The sequence below is a fragment of the Pelobates fuscus genome, chromosome 5 (assembly GCF_036172605.1).
Source record: "Pelobates fuscus isolate aPelFus1 chromosome 5, aPelFus1.pri, whole genome shotgun sequence".
NCBI classification, from domain to species: Eukaryota; Metazoa; Chordata; class Amphibia; order Anura; family Pelobatidae; genus Pelobates; species Pelobates fuscus.
In genome coordinates, this window is record NC_086321.1 from 175149377 (window position 1) to 175174315 (window position 24939).

At 39.8% G+C, this 24939-nt stretch overlaps 2 protein-coding genes across 2 annotated transcripts in view; one reads left to right on the top strand and one right to left on the bottom strand.

The window, feature by feature from the left end:
- Positions 1-23501, top strand: GAS2L1 (growth arrest specific 2 like 1). Its single transcript, XM_063454734.1, has 6 exons — positions 1-525; positions 2005-2660; positions 6516-6623; positions 8502-8598; positions 10965-11214; positions 19449-23501. Exons 2-6 carry the CDS (start codon positions 2037-2039, stop codon positions 20533-20535), a joined length of 2166 nt encoding a protein of 721 aa, XP_063310804.1. The 5' UTR covers positions 1-525; positions 2005-2036; the 3' UTR covers positions 20536-23501.
- Positions 21565-24939, bottom strand: part of RASL10A (RAS like family 10 member A) — a 21879-nt gene continuing 18504 nt past the window's right edge. Inside the window, exon 4 of the mRNA XM_063454737.1 lies at positions 21565-24660. Coding sequence (XP_063310807.1) covers positions 24399-24660 — 262 coding nt within the window. The 3' untranslated portion in view covers positions 21565-24398. The remainder of the gene's footprint in view (positions 24661-24939) is intronic.

The following is a 24939-nucleotide window of genomic DNA, read 5'->3' on the forward strand; positions in this document are numbered from 1 at the left end:
CCTCCCAGAGCTCCCAGCTAGGGCTGGGCGGGGGGCATGGCCCATCTAATTCTGACACTCACTGACAAGGAAGAAAGGAGACAGTCGGGGACAGCAGACACAGGGTGCTGAGTGACCACTCATACTGCCAGCATACAGAGAGGGAGAGCCTGGGAGAGTACTGGCTGCACTGAGGATTAGACAGCCTTATTAACCTTGTGCAGAGGGCGAGGCTCAGTGTCTCCCTCCTCCCCCCCACCTCCCCCCGGCTGGCGGTGCCCTGCCCGACTGGAGAGATCACTCAGCTCCCCCACGTCACAGCTTAACTTCCAGGAGAAGGACTGACTGCCACATGGAGCCAGATATGGACTGGGATAGGATCTGACATCACCAGCTTCAGAGGGACTGAAGAACATGGCAAGGAGTGTGGGTGACTTTTGGAGAGGGCTAGATGGACTGATCAGCCTGGGAGAAGATGGGGGTGTAGAATAACTACAGGCCCCCAGGGGCCCCATACATCCATCACTGAAACAGGCTGAATTGCAGGTGAGTGAAAGTGTCTATAAAAAGACTGTCTGGTCCTGTCTCCTTCCTCTCTGTATTAATTAACCCTGCACTGACAACCTGCTCAAAACAATAACTACTACAGCAATGCAACATTCTCACGTAGATACCACTGTATTGTTTTACTTAAAGGATAATTCCAGAGTCCTTACCATCATGTATATTGCATAGGCTGCCAACATCACACACCCCACACTCGCTCAAGTTCCAACATATCTAGGAGGTAGATTATACATAGCTCAGATGTGTTACACAAGAACATGCTGAACAATGAATGTTCTTCTCATAGTTATATACCATGATGCACACTTTAGTATAATGCTATACCTTAAAATGTATAGCTTTAGGGATGGATACCATAATGTATGACTGCTGATTCCATATGTTACAGTTATATAGATTAGAAGAATACACATGGTTGTATATAGGACCATTCACATTGTACATGATCCATTACTTGTCACATGCATATACTGAACAGTGTAAATAACGTATGTAAAGATATTTTAGATGAAGCGGTCAGCAAGTTGAATACTTATAATATTTGAATGATGTTTGCATGATTAATATAATTACAAAAGGATCTTAATTGTGACGTTATTTTGCGCGGTGTAATACTGAAGCACTTTAGAGCATCCTACATATGGTTTCGATTTATATTAGATATTGCAGTAAAATTCAGAACAATGAGCATGTAAAACATTGGTACAGAAATATACCTTGTTTCAAGAAAAACATATGTACAGCCAACTTTACATTCCTATAGTTGAAACATGGATTCACACAGCTGTTTTAGAGTAATTTAAGCCTGTCCTTATTGTGTTAGTTATTTTCAGCAGCATATTGCAAAAAAAAAAAGTAATTGAAATGCTTTGAGAATACCATTACTGTGCATGTTTTTGTATGTACCCTTAACCCCTTAAGGACCAAACTTCTGGAATAAAAGGGAATTATGACATGTCACACACGTCATGTGTCCTTAAGGGGTTAAACTATAGCGTGCTGTGACTTGTAGTTATTTATTTATATCTATCCATATTTAGGACATTTAGTATGAGGTGATCCTGTGTGCTGTGTAAACAAACAAATAATAATAATAATAACAAAGTATTTAATCAGGGAAGGTAAATTCAGATTACTCTGCTTTTCAAGTGATGCATTGTCACTGTCCTATACTACAGACAAATGTGAAATTTGACTAGCTAAATCAAATAATAATAATAATATATATATAATTTTTTTATTTTTTTTATTTAAATGTACACTGTTCAATAACCACTGGCTATTTTAAATAAAGCCCTGGTAAGTAGAACGTTTACTCCTGCAGCGGCAAGTAACTTTTAGTACTGACTAATAGCATAGGACATAACATTTTGAGCTCTGCATACAGCAAGGGCAAGCTTTGTTGGTTCATAGAATATCACTGTAATGAGTCGCACCCTTTTATTATGTATTGCACAGATTAAGGTGATTGAGGCGAAGAGTGAAGAGAGATGGCAGATCAGAGCCAAATTCAGTCATCTGCTTCCAAAAGCATCCGGCCATTCCGCTCCAGCGAGGAATACCTGGAGGCCATGAAAGAAGATCTCACTGACTGGCTCAACATGTTGTATGACCTTGACATGGCGCCTTCCACCTTCATGGAGGCTCTAGAGACAGGCTACACTCTGTGCCAACATGCTAACAACCTCAACCGCTTGGCACAAGAGTTCCGAGAACAGTACGTTGAAGCTGCTAAAAACATGAGGCTCCCACGAAAAGATGTGACATTCCAGGTGAAAGGGGCACTTCCTGGTTCATTCCTGGCCAGGGATAATGTGTCCAACTTCATTAGCTGGTGTCGGCAGGAGCTTGGAATACCAGAGGTGCTGATGTTCGAGACAAATGATCTGGTGCTAAGGAAGGGAGAAAAGAGCTTTATCTTGTGTTTACTGGAGGTAGCCCGAAGAGGTGCACGTTTTGGAATGCCTGCACCAACGCTTATCCAGATGGAAGAGGAGATTGAAGAAGAACTGAATCGTGGGAGAAGAAGTACTGAGCAAAGAGGGTATCCCCCAGTCAAAATGCCTGCCCGGCCTCCCCGCACACTGTGTGATCTCAAGAACCTTGATGAGTTGGTGAGATCTTACTGTGCACACCCCAAGCCTTTCTATACTGCCCTAGATAAATATTGGCACCAACAAGATACAAGATACTTGTTATTTAATTATCCCATTCTGTAAGACAGAAGCAATTTTTTGTTTGCTTCATCATAATTTTAGTTTTTCTGTACCTAGATAGAGTTAAACTTTTTTAGGCAGTAAGTGTAGACCTAATTATGCCTTAGTTTAGTATCCCGGAGGATTTATATTTGAATTGAAAGTTCACAAAAACCCTGAAGTTATTCTCGTGTTGTTTGTTTTGTGTTTGCCTTCTTGGCAGTAACAAGCTGATGGTCACGCGGACCTCAAACTATATAATAATGTTCTTTCACGTCTGCCAATTTCCTGCCGTGCAAAATTAATTAGTATACATATTAACTTCAAGATTTCAATTTAACTTTTTAAAATTTAAATGTGGTCTGTTCTGATTTAGTTTTTCACCCTTACATATATATTTGAGGCAATGGTCCAGTTTTGTTTTGTTTTTTTTATTCATTTGACATCCCCACATATAATGGTTTATTTTGGTGAGTTGTGTTGAGTTGTTAACTAGTTTGTGAAATATAGGTCAAGCTTCAACTTTTGAAGAAATAGTCACCAAAATAAAGTAAGATTTATTTTTTCAACACACTCTCTAGAGACTAAATTGTTAAGTTTTTACTAACTTAAAAGCAGTGTTTATACTAGGTGGTATACTCTTTCCTCTAAGGGGCATGCCAAACAGGGTAGTAACCTGTGATTGTAATATAAAGCACATAGTTGCTTATAACTGCGGCCATTTGCAGTGAGCCCGCCCCTTTTCCCTCTTACATCAAACAAGGAATCTAAATCTTTCTTGACTGTACAAATATTGGTATAGCATTTGCAATATGTGTTAGTCCTTACCTCCCCTGTACGGCTCTCTTCGTGGTCATTGGCTCAGTAAAGCTCTGTGCACATCCTTATCCATAAAACTGTGAATGGGGGTGTCTGTATACTAATTCCAGCTAAAATACAGCAGCCATCAGCTCCACTCATTGGATGTGATGAATGGATTTGTCACTGAGGGCTAGATGGGGACAGGGATTTATAGTGTAAAACAGCATTATGGTCTAAGATTAGACCCCTTCTTAGACCATAATGTCAAGTTTTAGCATGTTCCTGGTCTGTGAGGACTCTGCTACCAGTATTTTAGAATGCATTGATTTTCATTGTTATAGTTTTTTTATACATTGAAAGGTTCAAGGTTACTTTCAGTTCCACAGTCTAGGTTGCATCTAACACTAGGGGACAGAAGAGGAAAGAAAAGAACATTATGGGACAGGGGAGGAGGGAGGAAAGAACACTAAAAAAGAGGGAGGGGAGAAGAACACTAGAGGGGGGAGAGAGGAACATTAATTGGGGGGACCACACAAAGAGAAGGGAGAAGGGAAGTTCTTCATATTAGATTAATTAAATTCATTAAAAAGTCTAATATTAATAAAATTACAGGAAAAAAACTTTTTACAAATCATTTTGGGGGGGAAAAAGTCATTTTCCGTTTCGGTGTTCAGCCAAGGGCATCCTGAATTTTTGGTTTCGGCCCAGAATTTTCATTTTGGTGCATCCCTAGTTGCATCCTACTCAAAATACTGAATTGCGTTGTAAAGGTTGTTTAGTTTGAATGTCTTTTGTCTTGAAGTGGACTGTGAATGTCTTGGGGTAGTGCTATAAACAGAGGACTATCCCAGTAATGCATACAATAAAGTATTTACACTACAAAAAGGCCCTTACTTACCCAGGCAGGGGACTTCCACATTAACCACACAATTCACAGAAACAAGAACACTGCCTTATCTTAGAGATAGAACTAGACTATAAAAGTAATGTGGAGAGTTTTGGTCTTTCTCCTTGTGCTGAAATGTCGAAGTATCTTGAAGGGAATTTTTTTTCTTAATTTGTTTACCATAGGGTTTTGCATGTGTTTCATCAGTGGTGGGACCGAGCTGGTATACAGCTTATCTTTTTGGCACTCAAGGGTAAAGGAAACTGTGATTTAAATTGTTGTTGCTGCAGGTCTGTCAAAATCATGTTCACTCAATACATTTCCCATACACTGTTTTGTTTCCATGGTGATTATTTGACCTATATATGGCCTACAGACCTTATTTAGCAGGCAGTATTTTTTTTTTAATATTTTCATATATTTGTATGTTAGAAAAGATGTTTTGGATTGTAGTCTATAGGAATATAAAATTCCATTAGTTTTATTGAGTTTTGGTTGTTCCTTTATCTCCCTCTTTGTAGTGAGCTCACTATGTACCTCCCTACATGGGAGCTACATATCTCTATGCCTGTTATTAACTACACCCAGCGCCATCATGTGTGACTGGCTGTTTGTTTATGCGGGGGGAAGAAAGGGATGTGACCAGTAGAACAAGTCATTGTATGCTTAAGAGATGTAACAGAATGAGTGAGCCTTCCTTTGTAAGACGCACAAACAGCCTGAGTGTTTTTTTTTCCTGTAAAATGCAGCGTGACAATCATAGACTGAATGAGCTATCCCCCTGTAAGATGCAGTGTGGCAATGAGAGCTGAGTCACTTATTATCCTGTATGAGACAGTGACAGACTAAGTGTCCTATTCCCCTTAAAGAGACAGTGAGACAGTGACAGACTGAATAATTTACTCCTTGTAATGCAGTGACAGGCTGAATTATTCCCCTATAAAACACTGTGAGACTGTGACAGCCTGAATTAGCTATTCCCGTGTAAGAGGCTGCAACAAACTATTTGTGGGCTTTTCCACTGCAAGAGACAGTAGCAGACTGACTGAGCTAATTTCCTATAAGAGACACTAAAAGATTGACAGGCTTATTCACCAAAGTGATAACTGAAAATGGATTTCAAATTTCCTGGCACTATAGTGGTCCTTTAAGAGATATTGAGTAAACACTTTCTCATATATTTGAATTGGTCGAACATTACTAGCTATGTGATATTGAAGACTTTATATGTATTCATGCTAAGCATGAGGACATCCAACGTCGCTTCATGGCGTAAAACTCTGTTAGGGACCAAGAAGCACTTCAAGTAGACAGCGATTAGAGGTGAAGTTAACCCAGAAACTGCAATATTTTACTTTGGATGGTTCAGGACACAGGGGTCCCAGCACCAAGACTACTTCAATGGTCTGGGTGCCAGGTCCCTCTAGTTTTAACCCTGCAGCTGTAAATATAGCAGTTTTAGAGAAACTGCTATGTTTACACTGAGGGTTAATTCAGCCTCTAGTGGCTGTCTCACTGACAGCCACTAGAGGCTGCTTCCGCGATTCTCACTGTGAAAATCACAGTGAGAAGAAGCTGACTAATGCTTTCCTATGGGCGGTTTGAATGTGCGCGGCTCTTGCCGCGCATGCGCATTCGACGCTGAGGTCGGCATGAGGAGAAGAGTTCTTCAGCGCCGAGGGAGCCCGGCACTGGAGAAAGGTAAGTGGCTGAAGGGGTTTTAACCCCTTCAGCCCAGCGGGAGGGGGGACATGAGGGTAGGGGGGACCTAATCACCCTATAGTGCCAGGAAAACAAGATTGTTTTCCTGGCACTATAGTGGTCCTTTAAGAGATATTGAGTGAACACTTTCTCATATATTTGAATTGGTCGAACCTTACTAGCTATGTGATATTGAGAAACCTTTCCATATTTTGTTCATAACAGTAGCATTCAGATGCAAAGCCCTGGCTGAGATACTGACTTGCGAATAGGAACATGTGCACTAGAGAGACAGTGACCTACTTTCCTGTGTGAGGATAACAGAATAAAGGCCCCATGTTTTGTGTGTCAGATTATTGACAGATCTTTTCTCTCTCCCTCTCCAGGTCCGTGAAATATTAGGCTGCTGCCGATGTCCATCTCAATTTCCAATGATAAAAATCTCAGAGGGCAAATATCAGGTTGGAGACAGTAATGCCCTCATTTTTGTACGGGTAAGATTTTGTGTGCATATTTAATTAAAGCCATGATTTCTGATGCCATGCCTCCTTAAATTACCAAGGGATAGATAGCGAAGGTGGTATTGTGATATACCTTGACAGATTAAAAGAGAATTGTCAGTAATTCAAAGGGAATCTCAAATTTAAAGGGACACTATAGTCACCAGAACAACTGCAGCTTAATGTAGTTGTTCTGGTGAGTATAGTCGGTAATAGCAGGCAGTTTGCTGTAAACACTGCATTTTCAGAGAAAAGGCATTGTTTACATTGTTTCCTAGGCACACCTCCAGTGGCAGTCACCCAGACAGCCACAAGAGGTGTTCCTGGGTCAGTGCTGCACTTACATTCAGTGTGGCGCTGAACATTCCCCATAGAGATGCATTGATTCTATATGGAGATGCTGATTGGCCAGGGCTGTGTCGGGCCTGCCTCCATCCCACCTTCTTGGCTGAGGTAATCAGAATTTACTATCTCAGCTAAGGGGGCAAGGGCGGGCTAGGGATCTAAATAGTGTTCCTTTCAGGTCAAAATAGCAGAATTGTAAAAATTCAAAAAGTCCTCTATGCTTCCAGTTTGGCTATTGTGATCCTAAATGTGAAACACACTTTGAATTCTCTTTGAATTACCCAACAATTCTCACTTTGGTAAATAATCCTGTTTGAGGAATGGACACCAAAATGAACATTCCAAAATACATTCATCATTTTTCTATTACGAAAACATGTGTATCGTCTTTTATGGAGGATGGGCTTTTCCAACTATGCCAAATGGTGACTCTGCATTAAGGCTACAATAAGACCTCTTTAATATGAGACACTGCAGACTGCTGTAGTGGTTATGGTGCCAGGTGTGCCACAGTACTGGCACTGTCCCACAGTAAGTAGGCACACTGTTGTTGTACAGTTTGACAGCTTACTCTGGTCTCTCATCAAGTCTTATCCTGCAGGAGAAGCTGGAAGTCTCTAGAAAGGCTGCGTTCATATAGTGCTTCCCAGATTCTCCTGCAGTAGAAGACCCGATGCAGATGGACATTCCTGCAGTCAGCATGCCAATTGCACGCTCCCTCATAACTTGCGATACCTGTGGCATTGTGCTGTGTGATAAAACTGCACATTTTAGAGTGGCCTTTTATTGTGGCCAGCCTAAGGCACACCTGTGCAATAATCATGCTGTCTAATCAGCATCTTGATATGCCACACCTGTGAGGTGGATGGATTATCTCGGCAAAGGAGAAGTGCTCACTTACACAGATTTAGACAGATTTGTGAACAATATTTGAGAGAAATAGGCCTTTTGTGTTCATAGAAAAAGTCTTAGATCTTTGGGTTCAGCTCATGAAAAATGGGGGCAGAAACAAAAGTGTGTTTATAATGTTGTTCAATGTAGATGTGTGTATATATATATTATTATTGTACTGTTACTTTACATAAATCAGTACTGTGCTTGTAGGAAGTCCTGCACAATATGCTGTAATGAAATAGTTAATAGCTAGTTTCCATCCCTCATGTTAGTCTTGTAAAGGAATGGTAATGAGTAGATTCAGGTTTGTGTAACAAGAGATACAAGGTTATATATTATGTAAGAGTAGTGACAGATTCCTCCATCTCTCCTGCCGTACTCTCAAATGTCACCTTTTTTCTCATTCAGTGGCATTCCCATTTATTGGTGGCCTGGACATTTTCTGGTTATAACATGTTTATAGATGTTGGTAAACCATGTCTTTGATGTTTAAATATAATTTGCAGATTTTTCCATACACTGCTTGTTATCCTGGATGGAATTTTGTGTTCATCTTTTTATCTTTTCCCTCATTCCAACATCCTTGTGTTAATCAATGCAATACCTCTAATCCCCGCCCAATGTGTCCTGCAGGTTCTGCGCAGTCATGTCATGGTGCGAGTTGGGGGTGGCTGGGACACATTAGAGCATTATTTGGACAAGCATGATCCTTGCAGATGTCAGGCTGTATGTAAGTATGTGCCCTGCGGAAAGCTTGTGAAAGTGAGCTCAATAAACTGCACGTACAGCATATACAGTGGATTAACATCATTGGTATACTCCTAATATACTTAACTCTGACTATACTCTGTAATACACATCTATCAACACTGCAAATCACTAGCTAATCCAGAGGGAGCATCTGTTGTTTTAGTGCAGGCTTCCCCAAACTCCGTCCCGCCAGATGTTGCTGAACTACAACTCCCATGATTCTCAGCCTATCTATTTCATTCATAGAATCATGGGAGTTGTAGTTTAGCAACATCTGGAGGGCCGGAGTTTGGGGAAGCCTGTTTTTAGTGAGTCTCAACTGGACATGTCATTTTTATAGGGCTATAGGTAACCGCCTAGACAATATTATCTAGTGCAACAACACTGCCTTGTCCAGCACAGTGAAGGCATACTTATATGGCTTACTTGATCCAGTTTAAAATTGAGTAATGGTTGGTCAAGCTATTGAAGTTAACATAATTTGTGTTGTCAAAAAAAAACACTGCCCTAATTGCAAAGATTGGGAAATCAAGTCACTCTCTAAACATAAAAAATTTAACTGAATTATAACAGGTGGGTATATTTAAACAGATGGATAAATCTATTTGAGAGCAATTCCACTTGATATACTGGATTACATTATTGATTTTCACATCTTAGTGAAACATATGAAGGCGAAGCCTGCAATTGTGGGAGGGGTTACCTGACTATAAAAACTCAGGCCCCCTCCAATACCGGACTGTCACTGCTGGGTTCATCCCTCCCACCTCTCCCCTTTATTAAAATTTAATGGGTGGGCCCTCTTTTATTACAGGCGTACCCTAGACGTTGGATCCGGCACACCACAACCAACTTGTGCTTACTTCTACTTACATTATTACGGCTTATGTCACCGGCTACAAATATACATTTAAAAGCAGCTACATTAAAAATACATTTTAATAAAAATAATAAATACTGTTAGTGGAACTTTCAGAACCAACACTTAAAGAAGGGGAGAGGCAGGCAGCCTGTTCTGCAAAGGGTGGATGCAAACACTGTATTATGTTAGTTTTGGAGATGTGATAAAGAAGCTCTGTTCCTTCTGTTTGGCCATTTTGTAAGGTAGGAGATAACGTTTTCTATAGTTAATTATTTTTTAACCAGTTAACAGTTGAAAATGTACCACATTTAAACATGCATTTGAATGCAATCTCATCTTCTTCCCTGCAAAAAAATCTGAACTGTACTTTACCAGACTGGGAGAAAGAACAGAGCACAGAGTTTCGGTTCTTGTTTGCAAATATTTAAAAGGACACTCCAGGCACTAACACAACTTCAGCATGTTCGATGTGTTCGGCCCCATATTCATGTTGTATTTTCACGTTTAGTTTAGTTTTGTTAACCCAGAAACAGTGTTAGGACATGTCATTACATTCTACAAAACCCAGGCTTTAGCAAGGTTAGCATGTCCTAACATCCCTGCTCACTCTAGGGAGGCCCAGGTACCAATCAATACCAGGGGATCCCCTCTGTCAGCTGAGGACATATGTAGTGGTCCTGGCTGACAACTGAGCTGTATGCAATGCTCAAAGTGCTGTGGTGAATTACAGGCTGCATTGCTTGCCCTCCTGACGATTGTCATCAGTGCTGGCGTTTGCCAGCTGCCCAGCACCAATCACAGTGTTATCAGCAACGGCAGCATTTCCTAGCTGTAGCATGAGAGCATTGAATAGTGAGATCAATCCATTAATATGATGCCAAAACCCATGTAGATGCCCAGGGTGTTCCTTTAACCTTACATTTACAGTTTACATTCGGAGCTGCTTATTAGTTTTGTTTGTTTTTGCTTGTTTTCATCTATGTTTCTAGATATTATTTACTACAGAGTGATACTGACTAATGTAGTTTGTGATGAACTAGTGATTTTCTTGACAATCTCTATTTTAGTTGTCAGAGTTAACAACTTTACTGTTGTGTTGTTGGTTTATTGGGCAGAAGGGCACTCCATGTCTTTATCTTTTGCTAATCTTTAACCTGTTTATATCACCCTTTCATACATCGTCTTTATTAGTTTAGTATTAGTAAATGCTAAGCCAGGTGTGATTGTATCACCAATACAAAGGACTCAGTTGCAAAAAGTGGTTCACATATCCAAAAATGTGGACGCTCCAAGCGACGTAAAGTTTAGTTAATGTTGGAGCAAACCTTACTTCCTTGGCAGATACCCTTGAGTGAAGATTGTGACACTCGTTGAAAAGAAAGCTAATATGTGCAAGTAGAAATTGAATGCATTTTATAATGTATAGTTATATAATTGCCCTGAGCTGCCTATCTTTTTAAAACATTACTAATTGCTCTATACAGCACATCGCGTACAGACATCACGTCCCGTAAACTTCTCTCCTCAGCGTGGATCCAGTGTTACTCCACAGCCCATCTCCAGCCCTTCTCAGGTGCGAAGATCTGATGCAACATCTAGAAACATTCAACAGCCACAGTCCCAGGGAAAATCGAATCGTTTTACTCCTGCACCTACACCACAACGGCACAATATGCCCCGGAATTCACTTCCAAACAGAGAGCGACCTGGAGCACAAAATATCAACTCATTCAGGTGCCTCTGCTAATCATCAGCTTATTGAATTAATTACCATTTCTTTTGGAATATCAGACTAACCTATATATTTTAGCTAAAAAAATAATAAAACAACCTGTACCATATTTACAGCAAACGTCAGCTTATAGTGTATCATGGATGCAGTGTGTGCGTATGGGATGGAGTGTGTATCCAGGGGATGTAGTGTGTATGTGTGTATAGTTAATGCAGTATGTTTGGGGTAAGAAACTGCGCCCTGTATTTAAAAGAAAATACGGTACTTGTTTGTTAACATTACTATATCCTGTTTTATATAGCTGTTTCACTTTCTCTCAGTATGTTTTTTTTTGTTGTTTTTTCAGTATACCTTCTCACTGGTACACTGTCAATGGAAAGTTTCCCTTGCTATCTTTTTTTTTGCAATTAATCAGTTTGGAACAGTTTTATCTCACTTGCGTGACATGATGCTCATATTTGTCAAGATATGCAGATGCTTAACACCTCTGCTGCAGAAACAACTTGACAAAGAGAAAAGGCTGTTGCCAAGGGGGATAAAACTGGGGCCAGATGGTTTCTTTAAAAACTTTCTGAAAATTTTCCATAAAGCAGTGATACTCTGTAAAACTCAGTTTTGCTTTCAATCTCATTCATTTAATAAGGGATCACAGTTGTATTCACTTCAGAGAGACTTACTTGGATCTGTATCTATGTCACATTTACAGCCAACCCAATGAATACCTAAAAAATATATTATCTCCCCCTACAATTCTCTGATATTATAACTGAATAAGGTGTAACGGCTGATTGTGTTCAAATATGACCCTGGTTACATGCGCTACTTCTTCTACTCTATAAAGTCAATAATACATAGAGATAAGTTGATCTTAGGTAAAATAAGATGATTAGAGAAGTTTGAATATGTTTGTAGAATTATGGATCATTCCTACTTTTACTTTGATTATTTCAGAAAGTGTGTATTTCATTCATTCCCACTTAAGTATCTTCCTGTCACTGATCATGATTTCAATTATGATTGAAAAACACAACACAGCCAATCAGAGCACAACTTTTATTATTTTTGTTTCCATTCCTTATCCCTGCAAATGTCAAGATCTTTTTTTTTATTTATTTTTTTTAAAATCTGCAGAAAATTTTGCTACAGTAAAATGGATAACAAGCTAGTCTCCTACATTTTACATATTTATGGAATGTTACCGGCCGCATTGCACCATTTCGTCTAAAACATGTATAATTTCTGATCTTTGACATGTTTAATTGTTGTCAAGCGAGAAGAATATTTGGCTGCAGTCGTGCATCTCAAAGAAAGGGCTTTGATAGATTAAAGGCCATTGTTTTCATAATAGATTATAGGGGTTCAGAACTGTTAATGAACTTAATGGTGTGTTCAATAAAAGGAAAACAGAGAACAAAAAGTTCAGTGTCTCTGGGTGTACACCTGTGCCGACAACCCCGGATAACCCGAGGAAGTAATGCCGAGTGTCTACTCAGAGACTGGTGTACCAATTAGAGACTCCAGATGTCTCAAAAAGGGGCATAACCCCATATATACAAAATCAAACAACAAAAAGGACAGATGTGGTCAGATTCAAGAAATCAAATGAAACTAACCGCATCTCTGGAAATAACTATAGCGGCAGTGTCTAGGATTATAATGCTGGCTGTCGGTAACAGGTGTAGCTGTGAACCGCTAAGGGTGTCACTATAGACCCATGAGCAGAAAAAATGCTATTAAATACCAAAATGAAGTATATACAAAAAGTTACTGCTAAATGCAAAAAATAAATAAAGTATATACAGTGGTACTAGGATTCCACGCCTGTCAATAGAAGGATATGTATAGGTAGGGATATAATGAGCCAAATGGCAACAGCAACTCACCCCTAATTATCAGCTTTAATATAGTGCACTATAAGGAGATGAGAAAAAATCCCCAAGTCCCAACCATAAATACCTCCTATAGAGATAGTAGTAGATACAGGGTAAACAGAGGCTCCAAATGAGGCTAGTACAGGGGTGAAGGGAGATTGAGGAGGGTATGCAGTGTTAATAGCAGTCAAATTCGGACTGCTAGTTTTAAATTTAAACAACCTCTCTCCCTGTAAATCCTGTACAAAAAGGATTATAGGTCCCCAAATCACAACCATAAATACCTCTTACAAAAAAATACTAATGATAGGTAACAGGTGTAGCTGTGAACCGCTAAGGGTGTCACTATAGACCCATGAGCAGAAAAAATGCTACTAAATACCAAAATGAAGTATATACAAAAAGTTACTGCTAAATGCAAAAAATAATAAATAAAGTATATACAGTGGTACTAGGATTCCACGCCTGTCAATAGAAGGATATGTATAGGTAGGGATATAATGAGCCAAATGGCAACAGCAACTCACCCCTAATTATCAGCTTTAATATAGTGCACTATAAGGAGATGAGAAAAATCCCCAAGTCCCAACCATAAATACCTCCTATAGAGATAGTAGTAGATACAGGGTAAACAGAGGCTCCAAATGAGGCTAGTACAGGGGTGAAGGGAGATTGAGGAGGGTATGCAGTGTTAATAGCAGTCAAATTCGGACTGCTAGTTTTAAATTTAAACAACCTCTCTCCCTGTAAATCCTGTACAAAAAGGATTATAGGTCCCCAAATCACAACCATAAATACCTCTTACAAAAAAATACTAATGATAGATACAGAGTAGACAGAGGCTCCAATTGGAGCTAGTACAGAGGTAAAGGGAGATTGAGGACGGTAGACAGTCATAATAACAGTCAAATTCGGACTGCTGGTTTAATTTATAAAGCCTCTCTCCCTGTTAATCTAGCTAGACAGGCATAGAAAAGAAAGAGTAAATCAAATATACATTAAGTGATTAACATGGTGCTAAAACCACCAGTGCCCAGTGCTCATATCCGTGATATGAGGAAAAAACAAACTGCCCAACGTACGTTTCGGTGCTAAAAAGGAGCACCTTCGTCAGGGGCTAACATTAGACTGTTAATGAGTCTCTTTTATATGTGATGTGCCAGGAGGCATGAGTACCTTTGACCAATAGGAGCAGGGGGAGTGTGATATCAGCTGTACTACATTCACTCTAATCTCCAGGGTAACATGAGATGTTATTGGGGGCGGGGCTTGATGCCGGTCACATGGTCCGACGTGTCAGACCCTATCCATCTGAAGTTAGTGGGCGGGTCGTGAGATGAGATGGGCCGGCCAAACCCCCATTTAACCCCATATATTACTGTGACAGCTCTAAAAACTCACAAACCCTGGATGTAAAACACTGCAGAAATGCAGAAAATGAATGTTCCGATATATCCGGACCTGGTACAGTCAATTCTGCATCCCTATGGTCCTATGTAAGGTATTCATGACAAAAAATTAATAATAAAGATGAAAAACATGACAGAGTAAAAAATAAAAAATAAATAAGTAAAGAAATATATACAAATCTACACTAAACACTACACGCTATATTACAAAATGTACAAGTGTATCAGGCAAAAATAAGCTTAATTAGATATAAATTGCAAATATGTCAGAGATCAATGGGGGTGTGGGGACATAGTATCCAGTCTGTTGCACTCAATCTTCGATGAAGGGTGTGTATGAAAAACCCTCGTTGAGTCCAGATGGTGACAATGTTTTAAGTTTATAAATCCAAAAACTCTCCCTTTGGAGTAGTTTTTTGTCTAAATCTCCCCTTCTTGGACCCAGGGTGACACTTTCAATTCCGCAAAATCTTATCCCCTCAGAAGACCCCCCATGATGGAGTTTCAAATGTTTTGAAACTGGGGTGTCAATTAATCTTTTTGGGTTAATAGAGGTCACGTGCTCCCTTATCCTCAGTTTAAACATACGGGAAGTTTTTCCCACGTATAATTTGTTGCATGAGCATGAGAGTAGGTATACAAGACCTTTAGATTGGCAATTGAAAAAGTGGCGAACTTTAAATTCTTGTGTCCCTAGGGAGTCTGGAAAGGTTTTCGAAGGACGGCGTATGAATTTGCACGCCTTACACTTTCCACATTGATATGTGCCTAGGACTGGAGACTTTAACCAAGAAATTTTCTGGGTGTTCGATTTCAGGTGACTTGGGACTAGGATGTCCCTAATGTTTCGTCCTCTGCGTGCTGTTACAGACGCCTTAGTTGTGATCACCTTCTGTAGGTGTGGGTCTTGGTGCAATAGGGGCCAGTATCTATCCAGGATACTCATAATTTGATGCCAGCCTGCATCATAATTCCCTATGCATCTTATGGTTTCTTGATTAGACTGGACGTTTTTATCAGTTAGGAGGTCTTTACGGTCTACCAACAGTGCACGTTTATATGCGGATTTAAGGCATCTGTTTGGGTATCCTTTTTGTTTAAATTGAAGCTGTAAGGTTTTTGCCTTCAATTTAAAATCTTCTATAGTGGTGCAGTTGCATCTTAAACGCAAATACTGCCCTATTGGGATACCTTTTTTAAGGGAGGGTGGATGGTGACTTGTCCACTCCAATAAGCTGTTGGTTGACGTGGGTTTCCGGAAGAGGGTAGATGTGAGTACCCCCTTGTCTGACAGACAGATAGTTAAATCAAGAAAATTGATTTGGTTACCACCTAACTCACTTGTCAGTCTCAGATTGATGGAGTTAGAGTTCAGAATGTTTACAAATTCTAGAAAGAGGTCATATGATCAACACATCGTCGATGTAGCGTTTCCATATTTTTATACACTGTGTATTTTGTCATGTGTTCATTAAATACCATTGTACTCTCCCACCACCCCAGGTGGAGGTTAGCATATGAGGGGGCACAAGCCGTCCCCATAGCAGTGCCTCTCACCTGGTGGTAGTGTTTACCCTGGAAGATAAAATAGTTATGTGTCAGAATGAAGGACATCAAGTCTTGGACCAGTTCATTATGTCTAAGTGAGACAGGAGGTTTGCTATCAAGTATTGCTCTAAGATGTCTTAGACCCACCTCGTGTGGTATTGAGCTGTAAAGGCTCTCCACGTCGAGACTACACAAAATAGCGTGGCCATTGATCTTAATTCCTTCGATGGTATTTAAAGTATGCTTGGTGTCCCTTAGATGTGAGGGGAGTTCAAACACTACTTTTCTTAATATCTGATCCACATATAAACTTATATTCTGGGTCAGATTACCTCTGCCAGAGACAATGGGTCGTCCCTTTAATATTGGTTGTTGCTTATGTACCTTCGGGAGTGCGTAAAAAGTGGCAGTAACCAGCCTTTTAACAAACATAAAGTTGTATTCGTCCTTAGATATGAGTGATAGTGACAGTGCCGAATCCAAGATTGTTTTTAATTCGGTTAGATACTTCTGTGTAGGGTCACATGTCAATACCTCATATGTCTCGCTGTCATCGATTAATCTATATACCATGGATATGTAATCAGATTTATTTAGGATGACAGTGTTGCCTCCCTTATCGGAAGGTTTAAAGATCACCTCATCCATTTCCCTTAGTTTACCCAATGCGATGTTTTCTTGTGGGGAAATATTGCTATTAGGTTGACTAGGGAGTTCTTTCGGATTGATCTTATCGATTTCTTTGCATGTTAGCTCCACGAATAAGTCTATATATTTAAAATCAGCCATATGTGGAGTGAACCGGCTCTTCTTTTTCAGATGTGTGAAAGGGGGTTGTTTTTGTATAGACTCATCATTGCATACAAGGAGATCCACTAGAGTATCCAGTGCATCTATATCAGAAACTTGTAGCCCTAAGTCTTTTGCCCTTTTTTCATCTTTAATGCGGTGGATTTTGTGAAGGGCCAGTTTCCTTGCAAAGAGGTGTATGTCCTTTGTCCAGTTGAACTTATCAAAGTTAGACACTGGAACAAAGGACATAACCCGCCTCAAGATTTGTATTTCATTTTTGGTGGGAGTGTAAGAGGATAAGTTGATTATTTGGTTATCTGGGGTTTGTGTTAATACCTTCTCCTTCTGAACTGTTACCCTGTCATGTTACCCTGGAGATTAGAGTGAATGTAGTACAGCTGATATCACACTCCCCCTGCTCCTATTGGTCAAAGGTACTCATGCCTCCTGGCACATCACATATAAAAGAGACTCATTAACAGTCTAATGTTAGCCCCTGACGAAGGTGCTCCTTTTTAGCACCGAAACGTACGTTGGGCAATTTGTTTTTTCCTCATATCACGGATATGAGCACTGGGCACTGGTGGTTTTAGCACCATGTTATTCACTTAATGTATATTTGATTTACTCTTTCTTTTCTATGCCTGTCTAGCTAGATTAACAGGGAGAGAGGCTTTATAAATTAAACCAGCAGTCCGAATGTGACTGTTATTATGACTGTCTACCGTCCTCAATCTCCCTTTACCTCTGTACTAGCTCCAATTGGAGCCTCTGTCTACTCTGTATCTATCATTAGTATTTTTTTGTAAGAGGTATTTATGGTTGTGATTTGGGGACCTATAATCCTTTTTGTACAGGATTTACAGGGAGAGAGGTTGTTTAAATTTAAAACTAGCAGTCCGAATTTGACTGCTATTAACACTGCATACCCTCCTCAATCTCCCTTCACCCCTGTACTAGCCTCATTTGGAGCCTCTGTTTACCCTGTATCTACTACTATCTCTATAGGAGGTATTTATGGTTGGGACTTGGGGATTTTTCTCATCTCCTTATAGTGCACTATATTAAAGCTGATAATTAGGGGTGAGTTGCTGTTGCCATTTGGCTCATTATATCCCTACCTATACATATCCTTCTATTGACAGGCGTGGAATCCTAGTACCACTGTATATACTTTATTTATTATTTTTTGCATTTAGCAGTAACTTTTTGTATATACTTCATTTTGGTATTTAGTAGCATTTTTTCTGCTCATGGGTCCATAGTGACACCCTTAGCGGTTCACAGCTACACCTGTTACCTATCATTAGTATTTTTTTGTAAGAGGTATTTATGGTTGTGATTTGGGGACCTATAATCCTTTTTGTACAGGATTTACAGGGAGAGAGGTTGTTTAAATTTAAAACTAGCAGTCCGAATTTGACTGCTATTAACACTGCATACCCTCCTCAATCTCCCTTCACCCCTGTACTAGCCTCATTTGGAGCCTCTGTTTACCCTGTATCTACTACTATCTCTATAGGAGGTATTTATGGTTGGGACTTGGGGATTTTTTCTCATCTCCTTATAGTGCACTATATTAAAGCTGATAATTAGGGGTGAGTTGCTGTTGCCATTTGGCTCATTATATCCCTACCTATACATATCCTTCTATTGACAGGCGTGGAATCCTAGTACCACTGTATATACTTTATTTATTTTTTGCATTTAGCAGTAACTTTTTGTATATACTTCATTTTGGTATTTAATAGCATTTTTTCTGCTCATGGGTCTATAGTGACACCCTTAGCGGTTCACAGCTACACCTGTTACCGACAGCCAGCATTATAATCCTAGACACTGCCGCTATAGTTATTTCCAGAGATGCGGTTAGTTTCATTTGATTTCTTGAATCTGACCACATCTGTCCTTTTTGTTGTTTGATTGTGTTCAATAAAAACATGGCAACATTTCATTCTTTGTGTGTTATTAGTTTAAGCAAACTGTGATTGTCTATTGTTGTGACTTAGATGATGATCAGATCACATTTTATGACCAATTTGTGCAGAAATCCATATCATTCCAAAGGGTTCACATACTTTTTCTTGCAACTGTATGTTTTCCCCATGTTTATTGTCAAGTGCAAAGTTCAGAATTTAATTATGATTGCAGGGAATTAAGATTGAGGCGTCCAGTTTCTGTATACAGAATACATGCAAACATTTAATTTGATGTTTCACACCTCACAAATACATCCTTGTTAAATACAAGGATAAGTAAACATAACATTACAATTACTAGGACAGTTTTCCTAGAGACATTAGAAAGACACAGATGTTTCCAACCAGACAGATCAACTTCTATTTAAAATACTGTATCGTTGCATTCACAACTAAGGCAGGCAGAATTTGTCTTCTGATTGGAGCTCTAAAATGCGTTGTGATAGACTTCTTTGATCTCTAGAACAGTGGAGGTGGGATTAATCTCAATACCAATATTGTTTTCTTACTTTCCCTCACTATACCTCCAACTGCAATAATCTGCCGTTCTTTTTTGTATTTATTAGTTGTTTTTTTTTTAGTCAATTCTTCTGGCTTCCTGTCTTTTCAAACTTTTTTTTTCAATTTCTTCTCTCAGGCCTCCTCGCTTACGCCGCTACTCTGGTGATAGTGATTCTTCTGCCTCCTCTGTTCAGAGTGCCCCTGGAGGAAGAAAGTCGGTAGAGAACATGAGACTTGGACCTCGTGCTTCTGTAACACGCAGCCAGTCCCAGGACCGGGGCCCTCTTCCCTGCAGAACACAGGCTTCCCAGTCTCCGCTTACTGATCGTGGCAGAACACACGGCTCTTCCTCAGGTGGTCCTCAAAATCGTAGGGCCCGTAGTCAGGGTCCCCCTAGTAACAAGAAGACAGTTCTTCTCATAACACGAGACAAAGAGGGCCAGCACTCTTGGACATCTGCAACCACTTCCAAGCCCCCTAATCCTCGCACCCAAACAGAACCTCACCAAACACACACTCGCAGGCAACTAAATTACACACCTGAACCTTTGGATGTGCGCCAAGAGCAGCAAATTTATCGTAATCTTGAAAAGGAATTCCTGGAAAATACACGTCTTTTGAGAACTGCCGAGTCATTTGGGCCTCAACACGGAGCTGGTATTCTTGTGAGTCCTCCTTCATCTGAGCCAGCTGCAGTAGACTCTGCATACTGCTCCTCCAGCTCTTCATCCTCCTCACTCAACTTCTACATCACAGGTGGGGGTGGTGGAGGATGCAGGGAGCAAATAGGTGATGGAAACCCAGTAACATTGCCTACATCAGCCTGGAGGCGGCTTCCAGCATTATCCAGTTCTTCAGATGACAGCTCCTGTCCGCCTGCTCCAGAGGAACTGCAGGAACTGGCTGAGAACGAAGATGAGAATGAAGATTCTTATGACTCCCCTGATCTTGATACTGAAACTGGAGGAGTTGTTCTGAGACCCAAGAAAAGTCAAAAGCGCCCAGACAGAGTACCTTCCATTTATAAACTGAAGCTGCGTCCTAAAATACGTCCTCGAACTGACATACAGCCAGATAAATTACCTACCCGCATCCCTACCCCACTTAATTATAGAACTGCTGGCTCGCCTCCTAAAGCTAACCCCAACCGGCGCACATGGAGAGCTAAACAAGCTGTCTTCTTCTCTGATTCAGGAGTACAGGCAGAGCATCCCTGCGGATGAAGCAGTATCGAGGATTACGGGAGACTTGATAATGAGAATTAATATTCATTTCTCAGCTCCGAACCCCCATTATTTGCCAGAGTCTCAGAATATACTTTTTAAGCTCTGAAATCCATCTTTCGTGACAAAGGGGATTAAGAGTGGATGACTTTTGAAAAAGCTATGCAGAATCCTTGAATTATAACTCTACACTCAGGGCATGAATCCTAAGCTATATGGGAGCACGAAGAGGCACGCATGCTCATTCCGTAGTGCAGCATGATGACACTGTTAAAGAAGTAAATCATCCTAGAACATAGTATGGTGTTCATGTCACTACTAATTAAAATGCCATACTATTTAATCAGGGGATTATTAACTACAGAAATTCACTACACAATTTAGTATGTCAGTTTTTTTTATGTGCTTCCATCTAACAGTTATTCTAGTCCTTTTACATTTATTTAGTCTTTGTTTTTGACAATCCATGTATTGGATTTAAATATTTCAAAGTGAATGTTGAGAAAAGTCCAGTATCACTACATGATAATCCAGCCATCACAAATGATTGAAAATCAATAATGATCTTTGTTTATTTTTGTTTTTACCAGAAAAAAAATTGATGGCTCATAAAGATAGTGTGGAATGTTCTTGCAAATGTAGAAATGTACAGTGCACAGGATAAGTATTTTATCCAAAATCCGGATACGTTCCCTAACTGAAAAAGATGTAACTAACCACCACTACGTGGTGAATATCATTTCATTTCTTGTTGCTGTACCAAAGAGCCAAATGCATTGCTAAGGCAGTTGTCAATAATAATTAACAGGTAAGATGCTTGACTTGGCCTTTGCTACACCATATTTAAAATATGCAAGCCTTTTATAACATTCCAGTACCGTGATGTGTAGCTGCCTTACACTAACTGGGTTATCAGTGTGATAGTTTGTGTTGACCTGTATGAAAGACTGCTCACCTAGCTTTATCTGTAGTGTTAATCTTGTCTTGATGATGACCACGACGTGCTACAAAATTAGACAAGTGTTTCGGTTCTGTTGTCATATTGCTTTATTTTTAAAGGCAGTACAAATATCCATAGTACAGAATAAATGAGCCATGGAAAAAAACAAAGGGTAATAAAGGTGGAGCCCTTGGCAAGAACAGCATATATAAAGACAAACGAGAAATTCACTTTAGTAATTCTAGATAGGATAAAAGCATTACATCAGTCGATTTTCCATTTATTGCCTTTTTCAAAATGCTTTCTATAAATAAGATAATAGGAAGAACTTCACTTGTTAGTAGAGTGAATATATGGAAAATATAAATCAGATCCGTTTTAATGATGTATTGGAATAGGAGATGTTTTTGCTGAGAGACAGCAGAAGGAAGTATTTGAGAGTTAAGTGACACAGGAAAGGGGTTATTGAACGGACTGTATGGATCGGAACCTGGATTTACTGGGAGATGTTATTTAGAGCAATAGAAAGATTTGTCGGAAGGATTTTGTTGGCACACTTGCAGGATTTATTTGGAAACATTATATGGAGGAATCTTTGAAGCAATAGGAGGAACTAATGGGAGAGGTAACATGGAGCTGTAAGAGCAATTATATGGTAAGGTATTACAGAGCAATAAGGAGGAATTATTTGGTACGGTTACATGGGCAATAGGAGGAGTTATTGAGAAAAGGTGTTATGGAACAATAGAAGATATTAGGAGAGGTTATTTGGATTGATAGTTAGAGAAGAATGAATGGAGCAATATGGTAATTGCAGAGGGAGGTTATACGAGAAACGGTTGTGTTAGAACGTATGGATGGAGAAATAGAATGATTTATAGGGAGAAGTCTTGATGAAGATCATTATGAATTATTATAGGAAAAAACATGGTGAATTAGTAGGTACAGATTGTATAGAACAGGATGGGGGACTTTATAGCAAGTATATGTAATACTGAGCAATAGTTCTATAAAAGAACAGACATTTTACAATAACAATCATCTGTAAAATATTGATTGGTGCGGGAGTGGTAATACAGTTATAACTTGCATGTCTGTTAATGCAGTGGTGATCTGACTTAATTTATAGTTTATTTATAATTAAAGTTAGCGATAGACGGATGACTGCATGTCAATCTGGCCAGCCTTATTGCCAGTCTGGACTCCACTCAGGCAGTATGCTTCTGGTATTGCTGGCCCATGAGAGCCTAATCAACGGGAGATGACAGGTCATAGACTGCCAAGGAACCTATTAAAGACTGTCCCCAGGTGTTTGACATGTAGAATAGAACACTGGGAACTGCGAAAGTCCGCGTCTCAGAGTACTTATCTGCTACAGACTGTATATTTTTATATTTTCAAGCAATCTTGATTAACAAATCCTGTGTTTCCTGGTTGCTTGTTTAAGAGTAAAGTTCTATTTATTGAGACAGGATAAAATCTGTTGTTTACAGAGTGGGTGGGAGTGCAGGATGATTAAATGTTTGTGAGTCAAAAATAATTGTTTTATGGTTCCTCTTAAGAGCCTGGACATGAGACATATTCTAATTATTGTGGGCAATGGGGAAATCAGATAGTCTGTTTTATTTTTAGACATATTGCATGCTACACATATTATAAAAAAAAAATAACTTCTGTAATACATGGTAGCATTGACTGCACAGGTCTAACTACAGGTCCAACTACTGTCATCCCTCTTAGCTTTGCCCTGCAGAAACATTACTGAGCTTTGCATTTCATGGGAAAGTTCTACAGAGGGAGAGAGGTGTGTAAGTAGATTGAAAGTGTTTGTGGTTGTTTACATGTTCTTGGACGTTTCTGTGCACACTGAAAGTATTTGCTGACCTGTGTATATGTGTATACAGAAATGGGTTTGGGTTTCATGCGTATATGTGTTAAGTAGAGAGGTCTGCTTAAACATGACAAGTATAAATGTGTGTAATTTTTTTTTTTGTTGCTGCTGATTAAACTAATTTCAAAATTCTGACATCTCTGTGAATGTATGACTATGACAAATGCACACTAAATGAAACACTCTAATCTGTGTGCACATTTATAGCAGAACCGTCATTGTGTAGTTGTTACATCGATCAAGGTTTTTAAATCTCAGACAGTCGGAGGGAGCCCTTTTTGGAAGTGTCTGTGTTACTGACAGATTGAGGTAGCCCTTGTCCTCTGTGTGTGGTACTGTCAGACTTAGAGAACCGTGAGGGTGACTATGTGAGATGCCACTTCCATTGTGGTTAGGGAAAACTGTGAAAGCCCTTCTCCTGTTTGTGTGTGAATGACACTGACATAACTATTGTACAGCGCTACGGAATATGTTGCCACTTTATAAATAATTATAGCAATAATCTGTCCATGTTACAGACAAGAGAGAGTATTCACTGAGTGTGCCTATGTGACAATCTCTGTGTCACAAATCCACTCTAAGGGTTCAGTCTCTTCAGATCACACAACAGAAAGGCTCACTCAATTTGTGTGTTAGATACACACATTTCTCTGTCAGCCTATCATAAAGTAGCCCTTATTGTGGTGTATGACACTGATAGACCAAACGATCCCTCTGTTGTGTGTGGCACTAAGTGACAGACTGAGGAAACTCTTCTTGTATATGAAGCAGCCACCATAACTTGTGCATGACACTGACAGACGTAACTAGCCCTTTAGCTCGTGTATGTGGCAATGAATGTAGACTAGAATGAAGGGGTTCTCTTTTTATGTAAATGAGGCTGATAGATCCCCAAGGGTGTTCAACAGACAGACTGAAGGAGTCTCATTCCTAAGTGTTTTTAACAGGCTGACTGAAGGAGACCCATTCCTGTGTGTGTGACACTGACAGAGGGGGGACTTTAACCATCAAAAGTGGGTTACAAAACTTGCATCACATGATGCTGCATCGTTCCCTGTGCAGAGCTCCTTGTAGGCAGATGCTGCTGGTAGTGCGCCTCCCTCTGGCAGACATGCTGATCAGCAGCTCCTTGAAGAGCAGGAGGATATGCCAGTTGTTCCGAGCTGAGCACTCTAAATAACCACATTTCCAGTTCTTTTTCACCAGCACCGACAAACCATGGCGAAGGGCAAAGCGATGTTTCTGCTGGTCTCTCTTATTACCAACCACAACTATCAGTGGGGGCTTACTGGCACTGTGGAGACAAAAGGGGGAGGGGCACCATATTAGCTATTGGCTGCTTGTATTGCCAATACTAACCATTCCATTACTTCTACAATATAGAAGACATTTCTGCCAGACAATCTTACATATGTGGCACAGAAAATGTTAGCACTGGGTGTGAAATGTATGATTCTTTAGCATTGATTAAACAATGTTTAGAGATGTAATTCTAGTGAATATGTATATTACATCAGGCTATATTTAATACTACACTATATTCAGGCCCTTCTTTATCGCAGGGCAAAAGGGG

Bases quoted from the DNA above. Each gene is read 5' to 3' on its own strand.
- GAS2L1 (XM_063454734.1), top strand. From the start codon at position 2,037: ATGGCAGATCAGAGCCAAATTCAGTCATCTGCTTCCAAAAGCATCCGG. The intron at 6,624-8,501 runs GTAAGATTTTGT...TGTGTCCTGCAG, and splicing joins ATGCCCTCATTTTTGTACGG to GTTCTGCGCAGTCATGTCAT. The intron at 8,599-10,964 runs GTAAGTATGTGC...TGCTCTATACAG, and splicing joins TTGCAGATGTCAGGCTGTAT to CACATCGCGTACAGACATCA.